Source organism: Fundulus heteroclitus, unplaced genomic scaffold (genome assembly GCF_011125445.2).
Source record: "Fundulus heteroclitus isolate FHET01 unplaced genomic scaffold, MU-UCD_Fhet_4.1 scaffold_47, whole genome shotgun sequence".
NCBI classification, from domain to species: Eukaryota; Metazoa; Chordata; class Actinopteri; order Cyprinodontiformes; family Fundulidae; genus Fundulus; species Fundulus heteroclitus.
This window is the reverse complement of record NW_023396890.1, coordinates 318,083-342,203: the sequence shown is the minus strand read 5'-3', so window position 1 is coordinate 342,203 and position 24,121 is coordinate 318,083. Positions and strand designations below refer to the sequence as shown.

At 40.2% G+C, this 24,121-nt stretch overlaps 2 protein-coding genes across 2 annotated transcripts in view; one reads left to right on the top strand and one right to left on the bottom strand.

Moving 5' to 3' along the window:
- The window catches only part of ift140 (intraflagellar transport 140 homolog (Chlamydomonas)), a 44,311-nt gene that overhangs the window by 7,976 nt on the left and 12,214 nt on the right, over nucleotides 1-24,121 (top strand). Inside the window, exons 12-19 of the mRNA XM_036132041.1 lie at nucleotides 342-433; nucleotides 829-956; nucleotides 1,051-1,168; nucleotides 1,568-1,689; nucleotides 2,038-2,173; nucleotides 2,616-2,747; nucleotides 2,877-2,912; nucleotides 4,832-5,064. Coding sequence (XP_035987934.1) covers nucleotides 342-433; nucleotides 829-956; nucleotides 1,051-1,168; nucleotides 1,568-1,689; nucleotides 2,038-2,173; nucleotides 2,616-2,747; nucleotides 2,877-2,912; nucleotides 4,832-5,064 — 997 coding nt within the window. The remainder of the gene's footprint in view (nucleotides 1-341; nucleotides 434-828; nucleotides 957-1,050; nucleotides 1,169-1,567; nucleotides 1,690-2,037; nucleotides 2,174-2,615; nucleotides 2,748-2,876; nucleotides 2,913-4,831; nucleotides 5,065-24,121) is intronic.
- tmem204 (transmembrane protein 204) lies at nucleotides 9,663-22,479 on the bottom strand. Its single transcript, XM_012863098.3, has 3 exons — nucleotides 21,529-22,479; nucleotides 19,648-19,803; nucleotides 9,663-10,323 (listed from the first exon to the last, which is right to left on the bottom strand). The coding sequence occupies exons 1-3, from the start codon at nucleotides 21,773-21,775 to the stop codon at nucleotides 10,079-10,081; spliced, it is 648 nt and encodes a 215-aa protein (XP_012718552.2). The 5' UTR covers nucleotides 21,776-22,479; the 3' UTR covers nucleotides 9,663-10,078.

The following is a 24,121-nucleotide window of genomic DNA, read 5'->3' as shown; positions in this document are numbered from 1 at the left end:
GGATTGTGTTAATTATTTTCCCCCCAAATCCACTCTGGTCTCATTTCTGTCCTCGGAGGCCTTCCTCTTCTTCCCATAAACCCGTCAGACAGTCCGCTTCTTTCAGCCATTTTCACGAATACAGTAAAAGCAGCGGAGCTACAGTGAACGGCTAACACCGAAGCTAGCTGGACACGTAAACACTAAATGTTCGCCCCGTTGAAGTCACGTGAGCTCGTCACAGTGACTGGCTGAAAGTCCACTTTAAGTCCCAATAAAATCCATCAAAGCCTGAGCTTCAGATAGTATAAATAGCATTTTCTAAATTTTAAATTCACCACTTTTCCCTCCGTCCATTGCAGGATCATTTCTCTGTGATTCCCCGGTTGTTGCCGTACACGACGAGAACCTTTACACCGTGGAGCCGAGCAGAGTGCAGATCCGTACGCCGCAGGTACGCCGCCACGCCCTAAACCTGACCTGGAGTCGTACGTCTGAGCGTAAACCCTCACACTGCAAAAACGGAACTAAAAATAAGTAAAATTTTCTTAAAATTAGCATATCTGTCCTTGATTTGAGCAGGTAAATAAGGTGGCTTGCCAATGGAATAAGATTTTTGCACTTAAAATAGGAACAATTCATCTCAATCATCTTATTTCAAGTGCATTATGTCTAATTATCTCATTTTAGGGGTCAAAATACTCATTCCATTGGGAGATAACATTATTTACCTGCTCAAATCTACGACAAAAACACACATTTTAAGAAAATTTTTACTTATTTTTAGATCAGTTTTTGCAGTGCGTCGGGGTTCAGCTACACTCCTCTGTTCATCTCTCTGTCGTTCAGGGCACTGTGAAGCAGCTTCTGACGTTCTCCAAAGCAGAGGGAAACCCCGTGCTGCTCCATGTGTGCCAGTCGTTCCTGGTCGTAGGTACAGACACGGCACACATCAGAGTCTACAGCCTCTCCAGAAGGTAAGCACTTCCCTTAGGTCTACATCCTAATTTAGACAAGGTACTAAATGTAACTCGTTTTATCTTTTTACGGTGTTCTGCTCTGCTTTTATAGAGATGCCAAAGCTCACTGCGGCGCCAAGAATCTGGCCGACCACGTCACCAATCTGGGCGCCCTGAGGTCCGTCAGGTGTAACGCCAACGGCAGCCAAGTCAGCTTTTTGATCTCTCAGGTTAACGAGCTTTACTCTTTACCATCATGGCTCTGCTAAAGCAACGGACTCGTGTTATACACTGCAAAAAGAGAACTAAAAAGAAGTAAAATTTTCTTGAAATGAAAGTATTTGCCCTTGATATGAGCAGATAAATAAGATTATTTGCCAATGGAATAAGCATTTTTACCCTTAAAATAAGATAATTAGATATCCTGCACTTGAAATAAGATGATGGAGATGAATTGTCCCTATTTTAAGTGCAAAAATCTTATTCCATTGGCAAATAGTATTATTTACCTGCTCAAATCAAGGGCAAATACATTCATTTCAAGAAAATTGTACTTATTCTTAGTTCTATTTTTGCAGTGTAGCTTAGATCTCCTCATTCAAACCGATCTCTAATGTATTTTTTCTCAGGTCAACGGACGACCCGATCACAAAGTGTACTTTTACGACATTGAGATGGACACCGTGACCCACTTTGACTTCTTCACTGGCAGACCGTCCAGTGGCGTCTCACCGCCAGACGAAAGCAACAAGTGAAGACATTGTTTTGTCCATTAGCGTGTATTTTATTCTCTCCTGCTAAAAATAAGTAAAATGTTCTTGAAATCGGTGTATTTCTCCTTGATTTGAGCAGGTAAATAAGATTATCTGCCAATGGAAAGAGTAATTTTAACCCCAAAATAAGATAATTAGATATACTGCACTTGAAATAAGTCGATGGAGATGAGTTCTTCCTATTTTAAGTGCAAAAATCTTATTCCTTTGGCAGATTATCTTATTTACCTGCTCAAATAAAGTACTAATACACTAATTTCAAGAAAATTTTAACTTATTTTTAGTTCTGTTTTTGCAGCGCATACACGCATTTCCTCTTATTTCAGGCAAAAGTTTCCAGAAAACGAATTCAGCGGTCGCTTTCCTGTGTCTCACCACTGGGACGAGACCGAGCCTCGCCTCTTCGTTTGTGAGACCATCCCGGTCGGCTCTGAAAAGTCAGCGCACGGTTACTCAGATTTGGTAAACGGCACTCTTTAACTGTGCAGCGTTACACTGCAAAAAGAGAACAAAAAGTAAGTTGCAATGACTGTATAAGCCCTTGATTTGAGCAGGTAAATAAGATGGTTTGCCAATTAAATAAGATTTTTGCACTTAAAATAGGAACAACTCATCTCAATCATCTTATTACAAGTGCATTATGTCCAATTATCTTATTTTAGGGGTAAAAACACTCATTCCATTGGCAGATGATCTTATTTTCCTGCTCAAATCAAGGACAAATGCACTCATTTTACTTACTTTTAATTCCCTTTTTGCAGTGTATTCCTGGTGTGTGCACTTTGCAAATGTAATTTATTCTCCTGGTAGCTGACTGGCATTAGCGGCGGCTGAAACCGGCGCTCGGCGCTGCGTTTGCCAGGATGTCTCAGGATGTCTGAACCGATGGTTTCCCTTCTCTCAGGAGGACGTGTCGGTGGTGACGCTCTTCTGCACCCAGGAGCACGGACTCCTGCTGCAGGACTGTTTCTCCAAACCTGCCGGCCTTCAGGCCCTCCTCGCCCTGGATGTGCCCTACTATTATTTTAGCTGCAAGGTGAGGGCAGTCAGTTCTTCTTCTGTGTAAAATCATTTCTAAATGCTTTTGGGCGGATGATTGGGATTTATTAACGGGCATATTGGTTGTTTTTTTATGCTTGTTGCGTCTGGTCTAACACACCCCCAGCTGTTATGTCGGAAAGGTGGTGTGTTTCTCCCAGAAGTAAGTGTTTGGCTGTTTAGAGGGTTTCAGTGTTCTTGGTTCCCTCCTTGCAGCAGGCGTGATTGTGTCTGTCTGATCCTGCATTTAATCACGACCGCTCCATAGATGAGCACAAATGCATCCTGAAAGTGGGCTGTGGCTTATTTCTGTAGGCCGTTCTTTTTGATTATATAGCAAACAACTTTAATGGTTGAATTTATTGTGCGTTTTGTTTCCAATTCCCTCAAGGTCAGAATTATCCTCATAATATTTGTAACTATCCTTTAATATTCTGGTGCCTACTTTTGGCTACAAGTCAAAACTTGATCCCAGTTTTCCCATCAGAATGTCTGAATCAGAACTGATTAAAGATTCAGCTCAGTGTATGTATATATTTGAACCTATGTGCATTACTGTATGGATCAGAGAAAATCCACAATCAATTCAGATCCATTCTTGTTCTTAGAGACCCGCCATCCTGCCCCGTTTGGGTATTTAAAAAATATCCAGGCTTTGTTTAGAGAGATATGAGGTAAAGCTGTATCTTTTATATCAAGACAGTCCATGTTGCATTATGATTCTAATTTTTTTTAATAAAATGTTTTGTTAACTACAAAAACACACATTAAGATTATACGACAGTACGACAGTATGGGCAGTTATACAAATATGTTATAAAAAAATCAGGCCTTTTTATAATCACATAAATCAACCACTTTGACCAATAAGCCTCAAATATATCCATATAAAGGTAATCCCTTCCATTTTGAAAATATTATGAATCTGATCTATCCACTCTAATGTATTTCGTTAAGTTATTTTTCAGCCGTTTCTCATATTTATCTCCAGCTGTTTGTTAAAAAATGCGCCTGGGTTAAAGCTTTGACTCAGAGACGCCTTTTTGTAATTATCAAAAGGTAAAACACATGGAGATAAATATCGTATGTCGGCATTCAGCCTAAAAATGTCGAGCCCTCGTCTTTAGAAATCCGTCATCCTACCCTGAGAAAAACAACCATAAATGTTAATTGAGTGTATGTAAACTTCTGACCGCTTCGTTCTCAGTGTCCAGCTCCTGATGTACTCGACTGTTGGCGTCATGTGATTCCCTGTTGTTTAGTTCTCCCCCCCCCCCCTCAGTATTATTACTCTTCCTGTAGGGCTGAACAATTAATCGGATTTTCAACATAATCGCGATTTAAAAAAACGCAATTTCCAAATCGCAGAGTCTGCAATTTTTGGCTATGTAACAATCAGGGAATTAGACACGTCCATTAAGTGTTGGTAAAATGTTTAAAGTGGGTTTGCCTCCACATGGAAGGGAAGACAGTTGCAGCAGTGAGATAATCTAATTTTAATACTTGTTTTAGAGTTTATATAATCATACATAGCATTAAGTACAGGTCAATCAGTTTAATACATAGACTTGCTTGTTGGTTTCACTTTATGTTCAACAAGGATTGATGTCCAAATCAACTAAAGCTGTTCTCTTTAAATATATTCTGATTAATAGAAACATTAAAAGTTCTTGTTTAAAATAGTCCTTGTTTACAAACATCTTTATTTAGAGGCCATTTTTGTTGCTTGTGGTTAACGCAGAGAAAAGTCAAAATTGCAATTTTGGTTGAAATATATTGTAGGCAGAACACGATCATTTCTGCTCTAAGTTTAGATGCTGTGGGTCTTTAGCACCTAATCTGCACAGCGAGGAAACAAATCGATTTGTTGTTTGTATATGTTTAAAAAGACATGATAAATTAAACTGGAAAAAAATTGCATTAAATCGCAATTAGATTATTTTCCAAAATCGTTCAGCCCTATCTTCCTGGTATCCATGTTTTCATTTTTCATATAAAATAATGATGCAACTTTAAGCAGAGCCTCCGGTTCTGAACCCCTCTGCCGTGCCGTGTTCCCACCTTCTTACCTCTGATCCTCAGCCGGGCGAGGGCCGTCCCGGCACCGCAGAGGCTTCGCCGCCTGCAGATCAGGGCGAGCCGGCGAGTGGGGCTCCCGCTGCGGCCCCCCAGATGGTGTCCAGACGACCCCTGAGGGACTTTGTGGGTCTGGAGAAGTGTGAGAAAGTCACCCGGGACGCCATGCTGAACTTCAGCTTCTACCTGACCGTCGGCGACATGGACGAAGCCTTCAAGTCCATCAAGCTCATCAAAAGGTAGGGCGTCTGTGAGCGCGCTCAGTCCGAGGCGCCGCCGTGTCGTAGATAGAGGCGCCGTGGGGGGGTAGCGTAACGTTCAGCTGTTTGATGGCTTTCATCGGCCCCTCATAAGTCTGTTCTCGGCCGTGCAGCAGAACCGCGGGCCTCACGGGGTCGGCATTGTTGCCACGGCCTTGAGTTGTTCACAGCAAATGGGAAAAGGATTTATCGCCGCCACGCTTGATTTCTCTGTTTCATTCAGGACCTTTTAACCATAAGTCACCTCAAACATCCACAACGGCTTTTCAATCATATTTAAATACATTTTACTCAGACTCTAATTCAAAGTTTCACTTTATACTATTTTATAGTAATAGCTACCATATCATGCTCACAATTCTGCCTATAGTAATAGCCATCTGTACATATATTCATAGTACATGCAAACTCTGTTATAATAATCATCTGTATATTATGCTATTGTACATATCTGTAAAACTCTACTCATAGTAATATCCACCTGTATATTATATTCGGTACATGTCCAGCTGTAAATTTAGTTCACAATACTAGCTATCTATACAGGACAGTCTCAGAAAATTAGAATATTGTGATAAATGTTCTTTATTTTCTGTAATGCAATTAAAAAAACATGAAATGTCATACATTCTGGATTCATTACAAATCAACTGAAATATCACAAGCCTTTTATTGTTTTAATATCGCTGATTATGGCTTACAGCTTAAGAAACCCAAATATCCTATCTCAAAATATTAGAATATGGTGAAAAAGTATACTAGTAGGCTATTCAACTAATCACTTGAATCGTCTAATTAACTGGAAACACTGCAGGGTTTCCTGAGCCTTGAAAAACACTCAGCTTGGTTCAGTAAACTAAATCACAAGTATGGTAGTGGTTAAGAGACGACATCAGATTCTCACAGTAACTGGTGTACTGACCATGGCATTACTGTCCTTGATTGGCCTGCCAATTCCCCTGACCTGAACCCCACAGAGAATTTGTGGGCTATTGTGAAGAAGAAGCTGAAAGACACCAGAGCCAACAATGCAAATGAGCTAAAGGCCGCTATTGAAGCATCCTGGGCATCCATAACACCTCAGCAATGCCACAGGCTGATTGCCTCCATGCCACGCCGCATTCATGCACTAATCTGGGCAAAACGATTCCCAACCAAGTACTGAGTGCATTAATGGACATTTTCAAATGTTTGATTTTGTTTTGCTGTTATAATTTTTTTTTTACTTGGTCTGAGGAAATATTCTAATATTTTGAGATAGGATTTTTGAGTTTTCTTCAGCTGTATGCCATAATCAGCGATATTAAAACAATAAAAGGCTTGCGATATTTCAGTTGATTTGTAATGAATCCAGAATGTATGACATTTCATGTTTTTTAATTGCATTACAGAAAATAAAGAACTTTATCACAATATTCTAATTTTCTGAGACAGTCCTGTATATTATACTCATAGGACAAATCTATCAGTAAAATTCTGTTTATAATAGTATCCATCTCTATATTTATCCAGTAAAAACCCATGTCCTGTCCTTATTGAAGCATTATTTATCCTGCACTTGCTGCTATTGCACTTCTGGTTAGACCTAAACTGCATTTCGTTGCCTTGTACCTATACCTGTGTAATGACAATAAAGTTGAATCTAATCTAATCTAATCTTATAGCAGAAACCTAGTCGTAGTGAAACATATGCGTAGAGTTGTGGCAAGAATAAATCTGTCTAGTGCATGTGGTTGCTTTAAGACGCTGGGTTTTCTGTATGTCTGAGGGGAAGGAACTCCTCGGTGTGTATAGCTAGAAAGAGGGCGTGTCCCTGGTGGGACGCACATTTCCAAACACGCTCCGACCCGTGCGGTCAGACCCCGTCCCAAGCTGCGCCCGCCTCCATTCACACAAACATAGGGACGTCTTCCCTCGCCCCTGCACTGCAAAAACGGAACTTAAAATAAGTAATATGTTCTAAAAATGAGTGTATTTGTCCTTGATTTAAGCAGGTAAATAAGACTATTTGCCAATGGAATAAGATTTTTGCACTTAAAATAGGAACAACTCATCTCCATCACCTTATTTCAAGTGCAGGATGTCTAATTATCTTATTTTAGGGGTAAAAATACTCATTCCATTGGCAAATAGTCTTTTTTACCTGCTTAAATCAAGGACAAATACACTAAGTTTAAGAACATTTTACTTATTTTTAGATCCGTTTTTGCAGTGTGGTGGAGCAGTGTTTCATCACATCGCCAGATATGGTCCTGCAGAGAATACGTGATTCCGTGCACTCATTCAGAATTTAGTGCTGCTCCTAGTTTCTCACGTACAAAGCTTGCGCAAAGGGAAATGGCATAAAAGCAAACACCTATTCAAGCCGGGCGGATATTGCAGCGATTTTAATAGGCCTGATGACAGCTTTACTAAGCTGAGCACCAGCGGCTATTTATAAGAGGGCCTGTTTTTAAGATGTACTTATTAAACACCGGTATTGTGTCCGATTCCCGCAAATCTACCCCCTCAGGGCTGCGTTTCCTGCAGAAACAACCTGCGTCTACTGGGGCCTGGCTCCACGAGCTAACAAAGGTTCCCAAGCAAAGGTTTACCGTCTGTCTTCATCACTGATATCGCTTTAATCAGTGCATTCCAGCCTATTTGTTGTTTTTCTGTCACATTTACGTGTTTCACATCATCTAACAATGAGCTGAGTCATTTAAAAGTGACAAAAAAAAACCTGAGAAAATCTACAAGGGGCTAAATAGTAAATTTCTAATGCACTGCAAAAAGAGAACTAAAAATAAGTAGAATTTTCTTGAATTGAATGTAATTGCCCTAGATTTGAGCAGGTAAATGAAATTATTTGCCAATGGAATGAGTATTTCTAGCCCTAAAATAAGATAATTAGATATACTGCACTTGAAATAAGATGATGGAGATGAATTTTTCCCATTTTAAGTGCAAAAATCTCATTCCATTGGCAAATAATCTAATTTACCTGCTCAAATCAAGGGCAAATACATTAATTTCAAGAAAATTTTACTTATTTTTAGTTCTATTTTTGCAGTGTGGTTGTTAAAGTCCAATTTCACAGTTTTTCTGACATCGTTCTGTAAATCGTCCCGGTTCCATCGTTTCAGGAGCCGTTTTTTCAGGGCCTGTCCGGTTCCTCCGGCCCAAACGAACAGCAGGGTCAAAGCGAGCTGACCCGGGAAGAGCGTTGAGTGAACACCCGTGTTTTCAGTGATTGGCCGCGGGGCAAGGAGAAACTATCTATCTATCTATCTATCTATCTATCTATCTATCTATCTATCTATCTATCTATCTATCTATCTATCTATCTATCTATCTATCTATCTATCTATCTATCTATCTATCTATCTATCTATCTATCTATCTATCTATCTATCTATCTATCTATCTATCTATCTATCTATCTATCTATCTATCTATCTATAACATGGTTGTATTTGTTCAAATTTTGTTGCATTTAACACAAAGACTAAAATCATTATGTGAAGAAATGAACTAAACCCTTTTTTTATGCCTGTTGGCCAGACCATGTATCCTGTTACATTAAAATTGGTCCTAAAATCTTAAAGATTTTCCTCTCATCTTGGATTCTGAAAGAGCAAAATCATTCACGGGTAATAAACTTCTCAATGAAAATGACAAATGATCAGTTTTTACATTTAATTAATTTATCCATTAATGTGTGAACACCCGCCTGAGGGAGTAATACGTGTAGAGCCCCTGTCTGGGGTTTTAAATGCTTTACCTTCCCTTATTTTCCACTTATGATGCACGTCAGACAGTAGTAACAACAGCAGCCACTGGGTTCATATATTCAGAAATATATTTATTGAATTTACAGTAATATTTAGTCTATGTGCCCCTTTGTTTGCTACCCTGGACCATTTGGTCACGGTATGAAAGCACTATTCTATCTCTTAATTTAAGGCGTAAAGTATGTACCACAAGCAAGCAGGAGTTCATAAGGAAAGCATGATGCCATATAAATGTAATATTCACCTTCAATTCTTTGTATCTTTGATGAGGCAACTCTCAGTTTGACAGAAACTGCTGAAAAATCCAAAGTAATTTACATAAAAGTGTTTAAATTTCCTGTTCTAGTGTTATTGGCTGCACTGCAAAAAGGGAACTAAAAGTAAGTAAAATCTTCGTCAAATGAGTTTATTTACCCTTAATTTGAGCAGGAAAATAAGATGATCTGCCAGTAGCACAATTATTTAGACCCCTAAAATAAGATAATTAGATATTGTAGACTTGTGCTTGCTCAGATCAAGGACAATTATATTCATTTCAAGAACATTTTACTTTTTTTAGTTTCCTTTTTGAAGAGAAAAAATAAATCCCGCTTCATGCTTTTGCTTCTCTATTCTGGTTTTGTGTGTAAAGAGATCAAAATATTAACTCTAAGTTTCTGCTTTGAAACAAAATGTCGCCGATTTTAGTCGAGCACAATCACAAACTTGTTAGTTTAGCAACTTACCAGCAACATATGCTTTTAACACTAATATCTACTTAGATTTTAACACACTGTCAATGATGGAGACAAATATGAGGTAATCTGTTATAATCATTCCCAATTTATAATCGTATAAGGGACCATTTAATAAGTGCGATTTTAAAATAAGAAAAAAAGGTTCAAGTTCCAGCTTGATCTTTTTATAAAGACGACTTATAGAAAACAGTCCGCGCCCAAAATCCATGTCAGCAACCAGAAAGCTCACCTTAGGGTGATTATACAAAACTTCACACACTGGAAATGGATGTTTTGAACTATTGGGCTGCCTCGTGGTATTTTAGGATAAATACGTGCTTGTGCTTTAAGCAGCAAAATAATTCAGTTATATTTAAAGGGACGGGGAGAAACGCTGTAAAGCTGTAAGAACAGGTGTGTCCAGCTTCTGTGGAGCCACAGCAATGCGTCTTGTCTTTAGCGTCTCTTTCCAGACACGCAGCCAAAGTTTAGCACCCAGTCCGCTCAACAAGGCGACTCCACGTAGTCGTTTTCTAGACGTGGGTGAAAAGGCGACGCCAGCGAGGGACTGAAGATTATGACCCCCGGAGCGAGGCAGTCGTCTCGTCGGTGCAAAATGTTCCAGATGAGCATGGCGGCCGCCATGGTGGCCAGCAGGCAGGCTGCGATGTTGACGTAGCAGGAGTAGGACAGGTGTGTGTAGGGCCCGATCCTGTAGAAGGTCACCAGGCCAATCACCAGCGCCAAACCTGCAACAGCGGGGAAAAATTGTACAAATTCAATTGCATTTGAGTCCTGAATGCTTTCACTGCAAAAAGGGAACTAAAAGTAAATAAAATTTTCTAGAAATTTGTATATTTTTCATTGATTTGAGCAGGTAAATAAGACTATTTGTCAAGTAGTTCTACCCCTAAAATAAGATAATTAGATATTCTGCACTTGAAAAATGATGATGGAGAAGAATTTTTCCTACTTCAACTGCAAAAATCTTATTCCATTGGCAAATATTCATATTTACATGCTCAAATCAAGAAATGCACTAATATCAAGAAAAATTAACTTAATTTTAGTTCCCTTTTTGCAGTGTTTAAATATTTTTCCCCTGTTTGAACAAAATTAGCTAAAATGGTTCCAATAAAATGACGACAACAGATCACCTCAGATCCGTATATTAGCTGCCACAATACCTCAGATATTTATTTGTAGACGTGATTGTGTTATTCAGAAATATAAGTTAATACGGGCCATAAATATGGGTCTAAGTGATGGAGCATGTCGACATTGATAAATAACCCTCCACTGGTGCATATATGGGTTTATTTAAATCATATATCTCAGTTTATTGTTCTTTTCTGTTGCTAAAAATTGGATTAAAGGTGTCCTTCAATACAACAAAAAGTTGTTATATTGATTCTAACCCTAGAAAATTAACCTGTGGTGTCCCACAGGTTCAATATTAGGACCTGAGTTGTTTATACTTTATGTTTAAAAGAGGTATTTTGTTCTTAGTATATCAAAATGTTACTTTTGTTGATGATGCCAATTTATTTTGTTCAGGTCAGGAGAGAATTACTGAAAACTTTTAGAAAGGAACGTTGAAATGTTAAAGACATGGTTTGATTATTAATAAGTTATCACATGATTTATGGCATTTGGTGGCGTAAAACAAAATTTTGACAAATATAAAGTTTTTAGGCAAATTATTCAATAAAACTCCTGAAAGTGATTTTGAATTATTAATTAAGCAATGCTAGGCATTGTGATGATCGTACTAAAGTAAAGCAGAGATGACACAAAAACTTCTTCTCTATTAACAACAGACAAAAAAATTCATATTATTTATGGGGTATCATGATATCGTTATAAAAATATATTTTAGGCCTTTTTTTTTTACCAGGTTGCCAATAATTATGAAGGGCTGTGTTCATTAACAAGTCTTTTAGGAAAGTGTTAAGCTTTTTAAAAAGTTTAACAATCTTCAAATAAATCAAAATAATTACTGAGGTTAAAATACTGGACTAATATAATACTCTTTAAGATCTAATAACTACACCTATTTAATCTAAACTGATCGCTTGTCTTCAAATTAGAGACTAAAGGAAACACAAACCTGTAGCTTTTATTCATAATTGCTTTAAAGCAAACAGACAGATGAACTTTCATGCTAAGAATTACATTTATCCTCTCGCAATTATCTAGTTTTACTGGGTTCTAAAATAATTTACATGCAACCCCAAAACATAAAAAAAAACCCACACTGAAATTCTTCCTTTAGTTGTTTAACAAAGATCAACTATAGTTACATTGCACAAACCATGGATTATGTAGTAAATATATCAAATGTATTTTTAAGTCATATTTTACTGGCTTATTTAATTGTGTCAAATGTTTTAGTTTCTTGTATCGTTACTGTGTTTGTAAATTTTTAGCGTTTTTTTTTTTATCAAAACTGGTTCCTCAATAAGAAAACTTTTGTAAATACAGGTTTAAAAAACATTACACTTTCTTTTCACCATGAGTGTATTTTAATAGCGCAACCTTTAATTGGTCCTAGGTTCCCAACATTTAAGTCAAACCAAAGCAAGTTTCTCGCCTAAATAAAATAAAATATGTTTTTATTCTTTTTTTAATCATAAAATGATTAGTTGATTTTATAGTGAAAAAGATCGTTTTGCAGTCTGGCCTAGTCCTGAGTTCATCTTATTTACTGTCTATAGTTTCATAATAATCTGTTATTGTTGCTGTGTTTTATTTAGAGGGACCATTAGAAAACTTTAATCCAGGCAGAGCAACCTGAATGCTTCCTTTTTCTGGGACCGGCTCTGTATTTGTTTCAGTTTTTTTTTTCTGGGGAAACATAAATAGACGCACGCATCTTTAACTCTGAGCTGGAGCTCCGTGTGGGGTCTTTGAATCAGAAAATCTGCTTCCTCTTCCTAAGAACCTCTGAGATCTCCAGATTAGTCCTCAAAAGCACAAAAATATCAGGGCAGAGGAAGTATTTTCAGAACGGCCTTTGATAACGTTTTGTCTCCTGATTTCCTTGTTTCAGGGAAGTTTTAACTCACGCGACGAGGAAAAGCCCGAGCCTTCAGAGCGCCGCTGCTCGTTTGATCTTTGCTTTAATTTCAGACACATTTTCTCCTCCCTGTAGATTCCTACAACGCTTCATTCGACTCAGGTGTGGTTCTCATCTGTTCAGAAAGCGCAGCCCGTCCTCGGCGCTCTAAATAAAGCGCCCAAAAATAATGACTGGAAATAGGGATGTCGGTGCTTTAGGATATGAATCAGTTGGTTTCCTGCAGCGGGTCGGCAGCAGCGGCTCATTTATATTTCTCTACCCCACTTCTGCAGAGAGATGGCCGTCATTGTTTCAGACGAGGATGTGGATGATTGTGTGTGTATATCATGGCGTGTCCGCCTCTGTTTGCATGTAAAGAATGCGACTGTTTGCTCGCTGCGTTCATGTTTAACCTGTCTGGCTCCTGGTTCAGGATAATGAATAATCTCCTGTCACTGGGGCTGTGTGAACCTCTCTTTTGGCACGGACTTATCTCTCAAGCTTCCTTCCCTTTCTTCCTCTTTCCATCCTTCCTTCCTTCCCTCCTCGCCACACCCTCCCGAGCCTCGAGGCTGATGTGTTTTCTGGACATTTGACATGGACATCTAAACAACTCCCATGCGGAGGCTGGTTCTCGCGAATTTATTTGTCCCCCCATGTTTCCTTACAGTCAAACATGGAGCGGTTTATTATTAACGGGCGTATAAAACACTTATCATTAGGAACCATCTCAGACAGACGTCTAAGGCGGAAAAACAGACCAACTTCCTAAAAGAATCAGTTCCTTCTTATTAAAAAAAACAGTTTATAGACTGCCGTTCGTTGCCCCTGCGGCTCTTGGATCTGTGTTTATTTCCAGTGTTGTAATCTGGAGGTGGAAAGGTCAGCGCTGCGCCTTGAATCTCGACCAACTACTACTGATTAGATATCATTCTGCCGAAGGTTAATGGCGTAGTCCCGCCCTCTCCTACTTCATGCACATTTCCAGGGAATTTTGGCACGTCTGAAAATGAAAACATTCCCGAGAAAAAGAGCAAAGGGTAAAAATATCTCCATTCATTCAGGACTAAAAGGACTCGCTGCTCGGCTGGAGTAGTGAATGGTGGCAGCGTTCACAGCCAAATCATGGATCTGATGGAGAAATTTGCTCTTCCTCCCAGTCTGCCTGCACCCTAGAAGACCAAAGCCCTACATATATATATATATATATATATATATATATATATATATATATATATATATACACTGCAAAAACTGATCTAAAATTAACTATAATGCTCTTAAAGTTAGCCTGAGTTCCTTTAAATCGAGATTAAAAACACATTTGTTTAAAATTGCCTTTGAATGTTCAAGTTAAACTGTTTTACTGTTTTTAAATGTTCTTTTTTTTCTACATTCTATCCCTACTTGCTTTTATTCCTATATTTTAATCATGTAAAGCACTTTGCATTGTCTCTGTACTGAATTGTGCTATATAAATAAATTTGCCTTGCCTTGCCTGATTTGAGCAGGTAATTAAGATTTTCTGCCAATGGAATGTGTATTTTGACCCCATAAAATAAGATAATTAGACATACTGCACTTGAAATAAGATGATTGAGATGATTGAGATGAGTTGTTCCTATTCTAAGTGCAAAATTCTTATTCCATTGGCAAATCATCTTATTTACCTGCTCAAATCAAGGACAAATAAACAAATTTTAAGAACATTTTACTTATTTCTAGTTCCATTTTTGCAGTGTGTGTATATATATATATATATATATATATATATATATATGAGGCCAAAGTATTCACACCCCCTGCGGGTGTTGATGTGATAGAACAACTTATTAATGGGAAATGAAAGAGACCAAAAGTCATGCCAGTCTTTTGGGGCGCATGGAGTCCTGCCACTTTCAGATGTGTCCCTAAAGGCCCATTCATACCTCACGTAAAAGACGGATACGGATACATGTGGAGTGTTTTATACGTTCTAACCGTCGATTTCGACACGAAAATTGGAAGCTTACGATTACGGACGAAACGGATCAATACGGAGCAATACTACCGGAAACGGTGGGGGGCGCTATTGAGTTTGTAGTACAAAATGTCAACAAAATCCCGAAGAAGGTTGTAATTCTGGGCTTTAAACAATGGCGGGATTCGAGGAACGACTTGCGGAGCTTGTCTGCAACTACCCACACATATGATGTGTCGTGTCCGGGACACAGGGACAAACAAAAAGTTTACTTACAGAGCAAATACAACAAAATCACATTTTGGACCGTCGCCATGTTTGATCAGTGACGAATCATTGGCGCCCAGCACTGCCACCTAGAGGAAATATTGGTTATTGCGCACCTCAACGGACGGAGGTATGAAGTAGTCAACGGATAGAACGTACGGACAGAAATATGGACGTGTAGGCCAAAGGGAGGAGGATAGTATAAGCCCCGCCCCCAACAGGGGAGGGACTTCTCCTCGTCTCCTTTGACATAAACGGCTCCGTCTCTGTCAAATGACGTATTTTGACTCATAATACGTAGCGTAAAAATGCTTTATTCTTAACCAGACTCAAATAAATTCTGGTAAAGTTCCTTTAAAGAAGCTTAACTGGATGGAGGGGATCTGTGTCGGTCTGAGCTGATCTCCAGCCGGATGTTTAGTCTCATTGGAGGTGAACCTCCAACCCAGGCTTTCCACCAACCAGCCTCCCCGTCCCAGCTGAGGTGAAACATCCCCGCATCATGATGCTGCCACCACCAGCGCGTCCACACACGCAGACTGTCTCATGGATTCCTTTCAACGCCGCTTTCTTCTCGCCTCTCTTCCATAAATGCCGTTACACCTGAGCTGTGGGTCTCTGCAGGGTCATCATGGGTTTCACGCCGGCTTCTCTACTGTCGTCTTAGTAGATTTACAGCTGTGCCACACTCTTTAAAAAACACACACAGCAGGTCCTCCAGTTCAGCTACACCCTGATCTGTGATGCTCCTTTAATCCCAGCAAGGTGCGCTGAAGTTTGAGCTCATAAAGTGAGACAAAGTGAGGTTCACGGGGTGTGAATACTTTGGGAAAGACACTAAGACATCTGAAGTGTCGAATGTTAAACCCTATATAAATAGTTAGAACACACATCCTGTGTACCTCCATGTTTTAACCCAGATGGAAGATTTCCTTGTTCCTCAGCGGCTCTGTTGACCTTGTATGGTGAGGAGGCAGAATTGGTTATTTTTAGTCGTTCAGACACGATTCTGCATGACAGATTCTTGGTCGCTGAGGTCCGGGCCGGTTCTGTCTAATATGGAAGAATGCGGCAGGTTTGGGAGGGTCTCCATCGTCTTTGGATAAAAGCAGCCGTGCGATGACAATGAAGAGGATGCTTTCTAAACCCTGAGATAAAAGCCAGGCCATCTTATCTGGGCCGAAGCAATTCCCACCCCGCTGTCATGTGTACCGCAGGATATTTCTCCACCAACGCACCCTATAAACACACAAACACTAAAACTTGTTTGTGCACAATCCCCCCTTTTCTGCAGGCCAGCACACAAAACACGCGGTGCCTGTCGAGAACCGTCTTTCCCGTTCAGTCCCCCTCCCCTCTTTTCCCTTCTTCAGCTCAGGGGTTTGCATAACAGGTAGTCACAGACATTTCCTCGTCCTGAGCAGGGATATCCTGGCGCCCGACAGTCGCTCCCTGGTTCGCTGCAGCTCTGGCCCGTGGATTCTGGACCAGGACTAAATTTAGACCCCCTTCGTTCTGCACTAATGCCACGCTGCAGAGAGACCACTGTACACAACACAACACAACACCGTTTCTTAACAGGGTCACTGGAGCAGGATACGGCCGCTGCCTCTTAACGAAGCCCGTGGATCAAATGCATCAACTCATGTCTGACTGTAATTAATTAATTAATTAGAAAAAGTATTTCCTCTGCTTTTGCTTTTTGTGGCGCTTTTTCACATCAGGAAACAAATTTTAATATCAGAGATTTAAAAAAAGTCCAAACTGACCTGACCCTAAATGTAAAAAATCCCTCCCTCCTAACAACTGGTTGCTCCTCTGTTTGCTGTTTGCACAGCGAATCTATGCAGCACAGAAAAGAAAATCCAAGCTGAACTGTAACCATAATTTCAATAAAGCAAGTTATTTTGCACCGTTCTGGTCAGATGGCGTTCCACACTGCAAAAAGGGAACTAAAAGTAAGTAAAAATGTCTTGAAATGAGTATATTTTTCTTTGATTTGAGGAGCTAAATAAGACTATTTGCCAATTGAATGAGTATTGTTACCCCTAAAATAAGATAATTAGATATCCTGCACTTGAAATAAGATGATGGAGATGAATTGTTCCTATTTTACGTGCAAAAATCTTATTCCATTGGCAAATAGTCTTATTTACCTGCGCTAATCAAGGAAAAATACACTGATTTCAAGAAAATTTCACTTAATTCTAGTTCCCATTTTTGCAGTGCACGGTCCCTGTGAGCGCCGCTGATTGACGAGTGGAGACGACGCCTTCATAGTTGGACAGGTGTGCGTCGTCTTTGTTGCTCCTGCTGCATGTCAGCTGTTTGTGTGGCTGGGTTTTTGTTTTTTCGGGATCTGCTTATCTGAGGACATAAGTGCTGTTTTTCAGCCATTCTGGTTGGTCTTTGAGCGTTAAACCTGCCGTTTGCTGCTCTGCTGGTGTTATCAGCTGCAGATATGTTATATATGTATATATATGTATAAATGGCTTTTACTTTATCAAGTTCGACGTCCCCAAAGTGCTTTAAACTACAGTCGTTCACACCCTGACGGTGGTGAGCTATGCTAGCAGCCACAGCTGCCCTGCAGCAGACTGACAGCATAGAGGCTGCACAGGACAACATGCTTGTGCTAAATCTCATTGCACAAAATGTAAATAATTTAGCTGCAATTAAATTTGAACTCTGAAAGACGTTCATGTCTTCCTGAGCAGGACCACTAGTCTGACATAAAACACACTATAGCTACAGCTCATAAAGAAATCCAAGATTTTTGTCTTTCTCATGTAATCGGGTTATATCAGTTGTATCTAAGTAATTTAAAAGAACGTATTGCTATAATTTGATTCTTTTAGTAAGCCATGTAAGTTGTTATATTATAAGTTGTTATTGTAATGTAGCCTCAGTGAGCAGGTGTGATGTTGCTCACAGAGGTCTTGGACGGTTCTCTGCTGTTTCATGTTTTCTCCGTGTGTGGATGATGGAGAAAACATGAGCCTAAGAAAAGGTTTTGTCATCCTCCCCGGTCTGATAAATGTCGATGAGGATCTGATCTGTGTTTGTGTGTTTATAGCCGGAGGCGTAATGTGTTGCTTTACGGGACGTTTTGGCCTACTTCGTGTTGTCTGTCAGGTTCTACTGCGGCTCTCTGCTAGATCCTAGATAGTAATCGGGCCTGGTTGTATTTTTAAAGATGTGATTCCACTTGGATTTAAAGCAACAGATGAACCGAAGAGTGAATTATTTAAACACTGGGAAAATACACTGCAAAAACGGAACTAAAAATAAGTAAAATGTTCTTAAAATTAGTGTTTTTGTCATAGATTTGAGCAGGTAAATAAGATTATCTGCCAATGGAATGAGTATTTTGATCCCTAAAATAAGATAATTAGATATAATGCACTTGAAATAAGATGATGGAGATAAATTGTTCCTATTTTAAGTGCAAAAATCTTCTTGTTTACCTGCTCAAATCAAGGAAAAATACACACATTTTAAGAACATTTTACTTATTTTTAGCTCCATTTTTGCAGTGTAAAGATGATAAAAAATTTCTTTATTTACCAACAGATGCGCTCACACACATTTATGAATGTGATTGATATTGAACACAGCTTTCCAAAAGATTTGGTTAACCACAGTTAATTCTTAATAATGACGATAAAAGGCAGAAATTGTTACATATCTCCTCTTTTTGTTTGGTTCTGTTGAACATTTTTTCCTTTTCTGCTTTTCAGGGACAAGCAGTTATCGCATCATTTATTTCATGTTGAGAAGAAACTATTGTTGTAGGATTTAATAATCTTGTCATGATAACAGTTAACTGACTGTATGACTTAAAGCTTCGCCTTTGTTGTTTGTAGGATTTTTTGCATGAAAAAGTGTTTTTTAACGTGTCAAACTCCAAATACTGAGCGCCTTACACTTAACATCACTTAATGTATCTGGTGCGGTTCCCTTTTTGATCACCTTTTAGTTTCACTTTTAAGGTATTAGATGGAGAACTGGAGTGAATTAATATTTTTGTTTACATTTTTGTGAATTTCCTATTTGCATTTAATCACAGAAGTGTGCAGAGAATCACCTGGACCTCTGGTGTTCAGCCAGTCCGGCTCGCTCTGTCAGTCTAAACCTACTTCTTGACTAGATATGGGGCTGTTAAAACTTATGGTTTATAAACTGCTTAAGTTTGTCTTGTACTGTTGCTAAACTTTGAAATCCTTCGCAGGTGTCTGAGAAATTTCTGCCACTTTTCTGTGTTTGTGCAGAGCATGGATTAACCCCGCGCTGCCCTTTCTCCATCTGTTGCTGCACACTGCTGGTTAGGTGGCTGATAGAGGGCGTCTGAACTTAGGTTAATGTTTGTTAAAAAAAAAAAAAATCTCCGTTGTGAAATGTACGGATATTCAAAGTGTGGAAAATAAATCAAATCTCCTATAGAACCGTCACGCCTATGAAGGTTCTGCTGTTTTAAACGTCAGTCAGCAGAAAGCCTGACTAATTAGCGGCTAATATCAGCTTCTTCTAATGCTGCTATGGAGCAAAAAGGTAGAATATTCTGTGCTTAAAAAGGCACCTAAATTTTACAAGCATTGATTCTGTAGGTTTTTTTTTTATGTCAGTGGATCAATAAGAGCAAAACAAAAGGTTTAAAAATAAAATTGTTCTTACTATTATTGTAAAAGTCAAAGTAAAACCATACAGTAAGAGGTCTGTATGTCTCATTCTGACCCCGTCTCAGCATATATTTCACACTGTAGAACCATAAACGCAGATACTCACTGGCTAGCTGGAAGAGCGCCGCGATGGCTTCCTCCCACCACTGGGACTCCTGCGTGATGAAGGGCAGCTCCATCAAGCCCAGGAGGAAGATGAGCTGACCGGCCGTCAGGGCCACCGTGGCTATCAGGTTGCACGCCCGCATCATGTTAAACTGCACTTTGGGGAGCAGAAGAAAAGCTGCATCAAACCTCTCTGCTCTGCTATGCAGAGGTTAGGAAAAATGTTTCTGTTGACCCAAACGGGATAAAATCATAAAATAGGCTTTAAAATAACTAAATAAGTGAGATAGAATCAACAGAAATTCTGTTTTAAACACGTAAAAAGTGGTTTTACGGTCTGGGGGATGAAACTTTTGTAGCTATAGGCCTTTTTAAGCATGCATAACTAACATTTTGGTACTCCTTTGTTTCATGAATGGCGATGGACCTCTTTGTCAAACACAGCTGAGCCTGCTAGTGGAAGTGGAGCATTTCCCAGAGTTGTTCTTGAAAGGCAGTTTCTCAGTGGAGCTCAATTCAGGAAAACATTTAAATCTTAATGTTTATCCGCGCTCTCAGAGGCTCTGGGCCAACGAAAACACCAGAACCTTTAAATATAGTCCTGCTTTCAGAACATTCTTGGCCAACTTTGACTCGATGCAATCAGACAGACTTCTCTAGACGGCTGGAATGAATTGTTCGACTGAATTTGACTTGTGATTTGGAATTAACTGGACTGTAAGCATTTGGATCAAACTCCGACAATGTGCTGGATTGTGTCGGGATGAGTTGGATGGATTGTTTGTCTTGTGCGGCTGAAATGACTTGAATGAAGCTGCCATTGATCACTGCACTGCAAAAACTGAACTAGAAATAAGTAAAATATTCTTAAAAATGAATGTATTTGTCCTTGATTTGAGCAGGTAAATAAGATGATTTGCCAATGGAATAAGATTTTTGCACTTAAAATGGGAACAACTCATCTCCATCATCTTATTTCAAGTGCAGGATGTCTAATTATCTTATTTTAGGGGTTAAAATTCTCATTCCATTGGCAGATAATCTTATTTACCTGCTCAAATCAAGGATAAATACACTAACTTTAAGAACATTTTACTTATTTTTAGATCCATTTTTGCAGTGTGCAGCAGATAAACCTCCAGTGATCAGATTTGTTCCTCAGAATAAACACAAACAAAATAATAACCAGCGATAAACTAATAAGTATAAAAACACCTCAGTGCTGGGAACGCTGGCTTTAAGAACTACTCAATTCAGTTTTATTTATATAGCGCCGATTCATGATACATGTCATCTCAGGTCTCTTTCCAAAGTCAGACTCCATCAGATCCTCCAGGTTGGTGAGAAAGTTTCCTCTCTAAGGAAACCCAGCAGGTTGCATCAAGTCTCTCCAAGCAGCATTCACTCCTCCTGAAAGAGCGTAGAGCCACAGTGGACAGTCGTCTGCATTGCTGATGGCTTTGCAGCAATCCCTCATACTGAGCATGCATGAAGCGACAGTGGAGAGGAAAACTCCCCTTTAACAGGGAGGAGAACCTCCAGCAGAACCAGAACCAGGCTCAGTGTGAACGCTCATCTGCCTCCACCCACTGGGGCTTAGAGAAGACAGAGCAGAGACACAGAAAGCACAGAAGCTCACATTGACCCAGGAGTACTTTCTATGTTAGAGAAGACAGAGCAGAGACACAGAAAGCACAGAAGCTCACATTGACCCAGGAGTACTTTCTATGTTAGAGAAGACAGAGCAGAGACAGAGAAAGCACAGAAGCTCACATTGACCCAGGAGTACTTTCTATGTTAGAGAAGACAGAGCAGAGACACAGACAGAGAGAACTACTGCAGATATTCAGTGTTCCTGGATGTGGACGACATGGAACCTTACATTTAACAGTGCTGCGGGATTCTTGGTAGCCTGCGTAGTCAGATCCCCATTCCAGGCTCGCACACTGGAGGTTGTCCCGGCCCCTCTCCACACTGACGGGGCACATCCTCCACAGTCCCACGCTCCTCTTGCGTCCGTCGTCCAGAGCCTGCAGGACCCAGCTGGGGGTGAAGGCCGCCACATTGTTGAGGACCAGCGACAGCAGGGCTACCACCACCGCTGCGGCCACCAGCCTCTGGACGGCCATGCGACGCCCGGCGCCCGCCACCGCTCCCCGTCCGTGGTGTCCCTCCTCGGTGCGCCGGTCCTCCGGGCCAGGGTCGCTCCCCGCCACCACCTCCTCTTCTTCCAGCTCACTCAGAGGATTCAGCAGGAGTGTTGCTTTCCCTAGAGAACATCTCCATTCATCCTCATTTAGGAGGTGGTAGTTGTGGCGGCAGATCCTCAGCCCTCCTCCTCAGACAGCAGCGCTGGTACCTGGGGGTTGATCCAACTGGCGCCCGGGTCCATTCCACTGGCTGCAGCGTGACTCCTGGATCTGAACCTCTCTGCTCAAATCGCCCCGTGTTTTTCTTTTCTTCTTGTTGAGCCTTTTTACTTAGTTCCTCCTTTTTCCGTAGCACTGCAGCACCATTTTCTTAAATAACAAATAGAAAACAAAAAAAAGGTTCTCTGGAACGACTCTGGAAAGGTTCTTTACATCGGTTCACTGCAGCGCTCTTGACTTGGAGAGTCCCAGCTGCCTGACTGGAACAAGAAGTCCTCTAGTGCACCTCCTGCTGCTTCTTTCTGTCTCTCTTTCCCACCTCTCTCTCTCTCTCTCTCTCTCTCTCTCTCTCTCTCTGTGCAAACGCTTTAGGTGAGAGTTGAAATGTGGGAGTTGCTGTTCATCATGGTCTGGGACGGCAGTTTGCACCAGCAGCCAGCTCCAAAACGTGCTGCGCCCTCCTCCCAGATCAACACTGCAAAAACGGAACTAAAAATTAGTAAAATGTTCTTAAAATTAGTGCATTTGTTTGTTGATTTGAGCAGGTAAATAAGATTATCTGCCAAGGGAATGAGTATTTTAACCCCTAAAATAAGATAATTAGATATCCTGCACTTGAAATAAGATTATTGAGATGAATTATTCCTATTTTAAGTGCAAAAATCTAATTCCATTGGCAAATCGTCTTATTTACCTGCTCAAATCAAGGACAAATACACTAATTTTAAGAACATTTTACTTATTTTTAGTTCTGTTTTTGCAGTGAATAAAAAAAAAAAAACAACAACATGCGTCTGTGTGTGTGCGAGCGTTTAGGAAATAAAAAGAATCCTGTGATCGACGTCATGGCTCGGTGGATTCTTTTGTCTGGAGACCGGGAGGAGAGGGGGGGGGGGGGGGCGTTTGCTAAAGTTCCCTCTCCCATATGCAACAAAACACGCTGGCGGCCAAAGTCGACCAGCAACAGGATGTGTTTCCTGAGAGGAAAAGTGGATTGGAAAAGGGGCCAAATGCAGACCTGTTTCTTCTCCTGTCTTTCTTTTTCTGGCTCCCTACATCTGGTCCGCTTCTTTTTTCTAAAAGCGTGATTTCTGTGACCATAGGGAGCGCGGCTTTGGCCGGCGCTCGCTGACATTCTTCGTGTTTCTGTTGGCCTCCGTCGGCGCACTCAGCGGGGCCCCCAAAGATTTGGGGTATTTCCTGTTTCTTGACTTTCAATAAACAACCCACATCTGTATCTGCTAAAGCAAAGGGGAGGGCGGCGATGCAAATAGAGACCAGATGGCTTAGGAATTTAAAATCTGGAGTTGAAGCTAAAGATAAAAGAGGCGAGGAATCGATTTACGTCAGAGCCGCCGACTGGGGGTGTACTTTTGGGCTGTAATGTGACAACAATAGATAAATATCATAAAGTGGTATTTTGGAATTTCATGTGATTAGGAAAGCAAGGTTAGATGATTTGAAAAGACTTTATAGAGATGAAATCTGAAAAGTGTGGCGTGCACATATATGTACCCATTTTTGAAAGACATCAATTAGAAGTCATTCCTGGGATCAGCAGCATCTTATCAACAGGGGTTTGCTCGGACGCCGCCCCCATCAAAGTTGCATAAACTGTAAATATAAGCAAAAAATAAATAGGAATTATCACATCTGTTCTTATGAAATGTTCCTGACCTTTGATTGGTCAGCATTCCTGTTGCATTCTGGGTTTACTGGGGTTATTTCCTGTTGTTTCAACGCTGAGGGGCGCAGGAGAAATGAAACGTGTATGTATCTGTGTCACCCTTTGGCTTCCATGTGACTTCACGCTGCTCTCTGATTGGTTAGATTCTCCTTGGGCTGCAGTTCTTTGCTAGCGGTGCAACGTTACATCGATCCACATCAATATATCGATTAAATGATTGTTGATCCAGTTACATCGATGCAAAACGAAAATATTTGATCCATATCGTCATTTTTTTTAAGATGCACCTTGAGATTCACAAGGCATGAGACTAAAATGATCTGTTATTATTATTAATTTAAAATTAGAAGAATGTTCTGTCTGTCTGTCTGTCTGTCTGTCTGTCTGTCTGTCTATCTGTCTATCTATCTATCTATCTA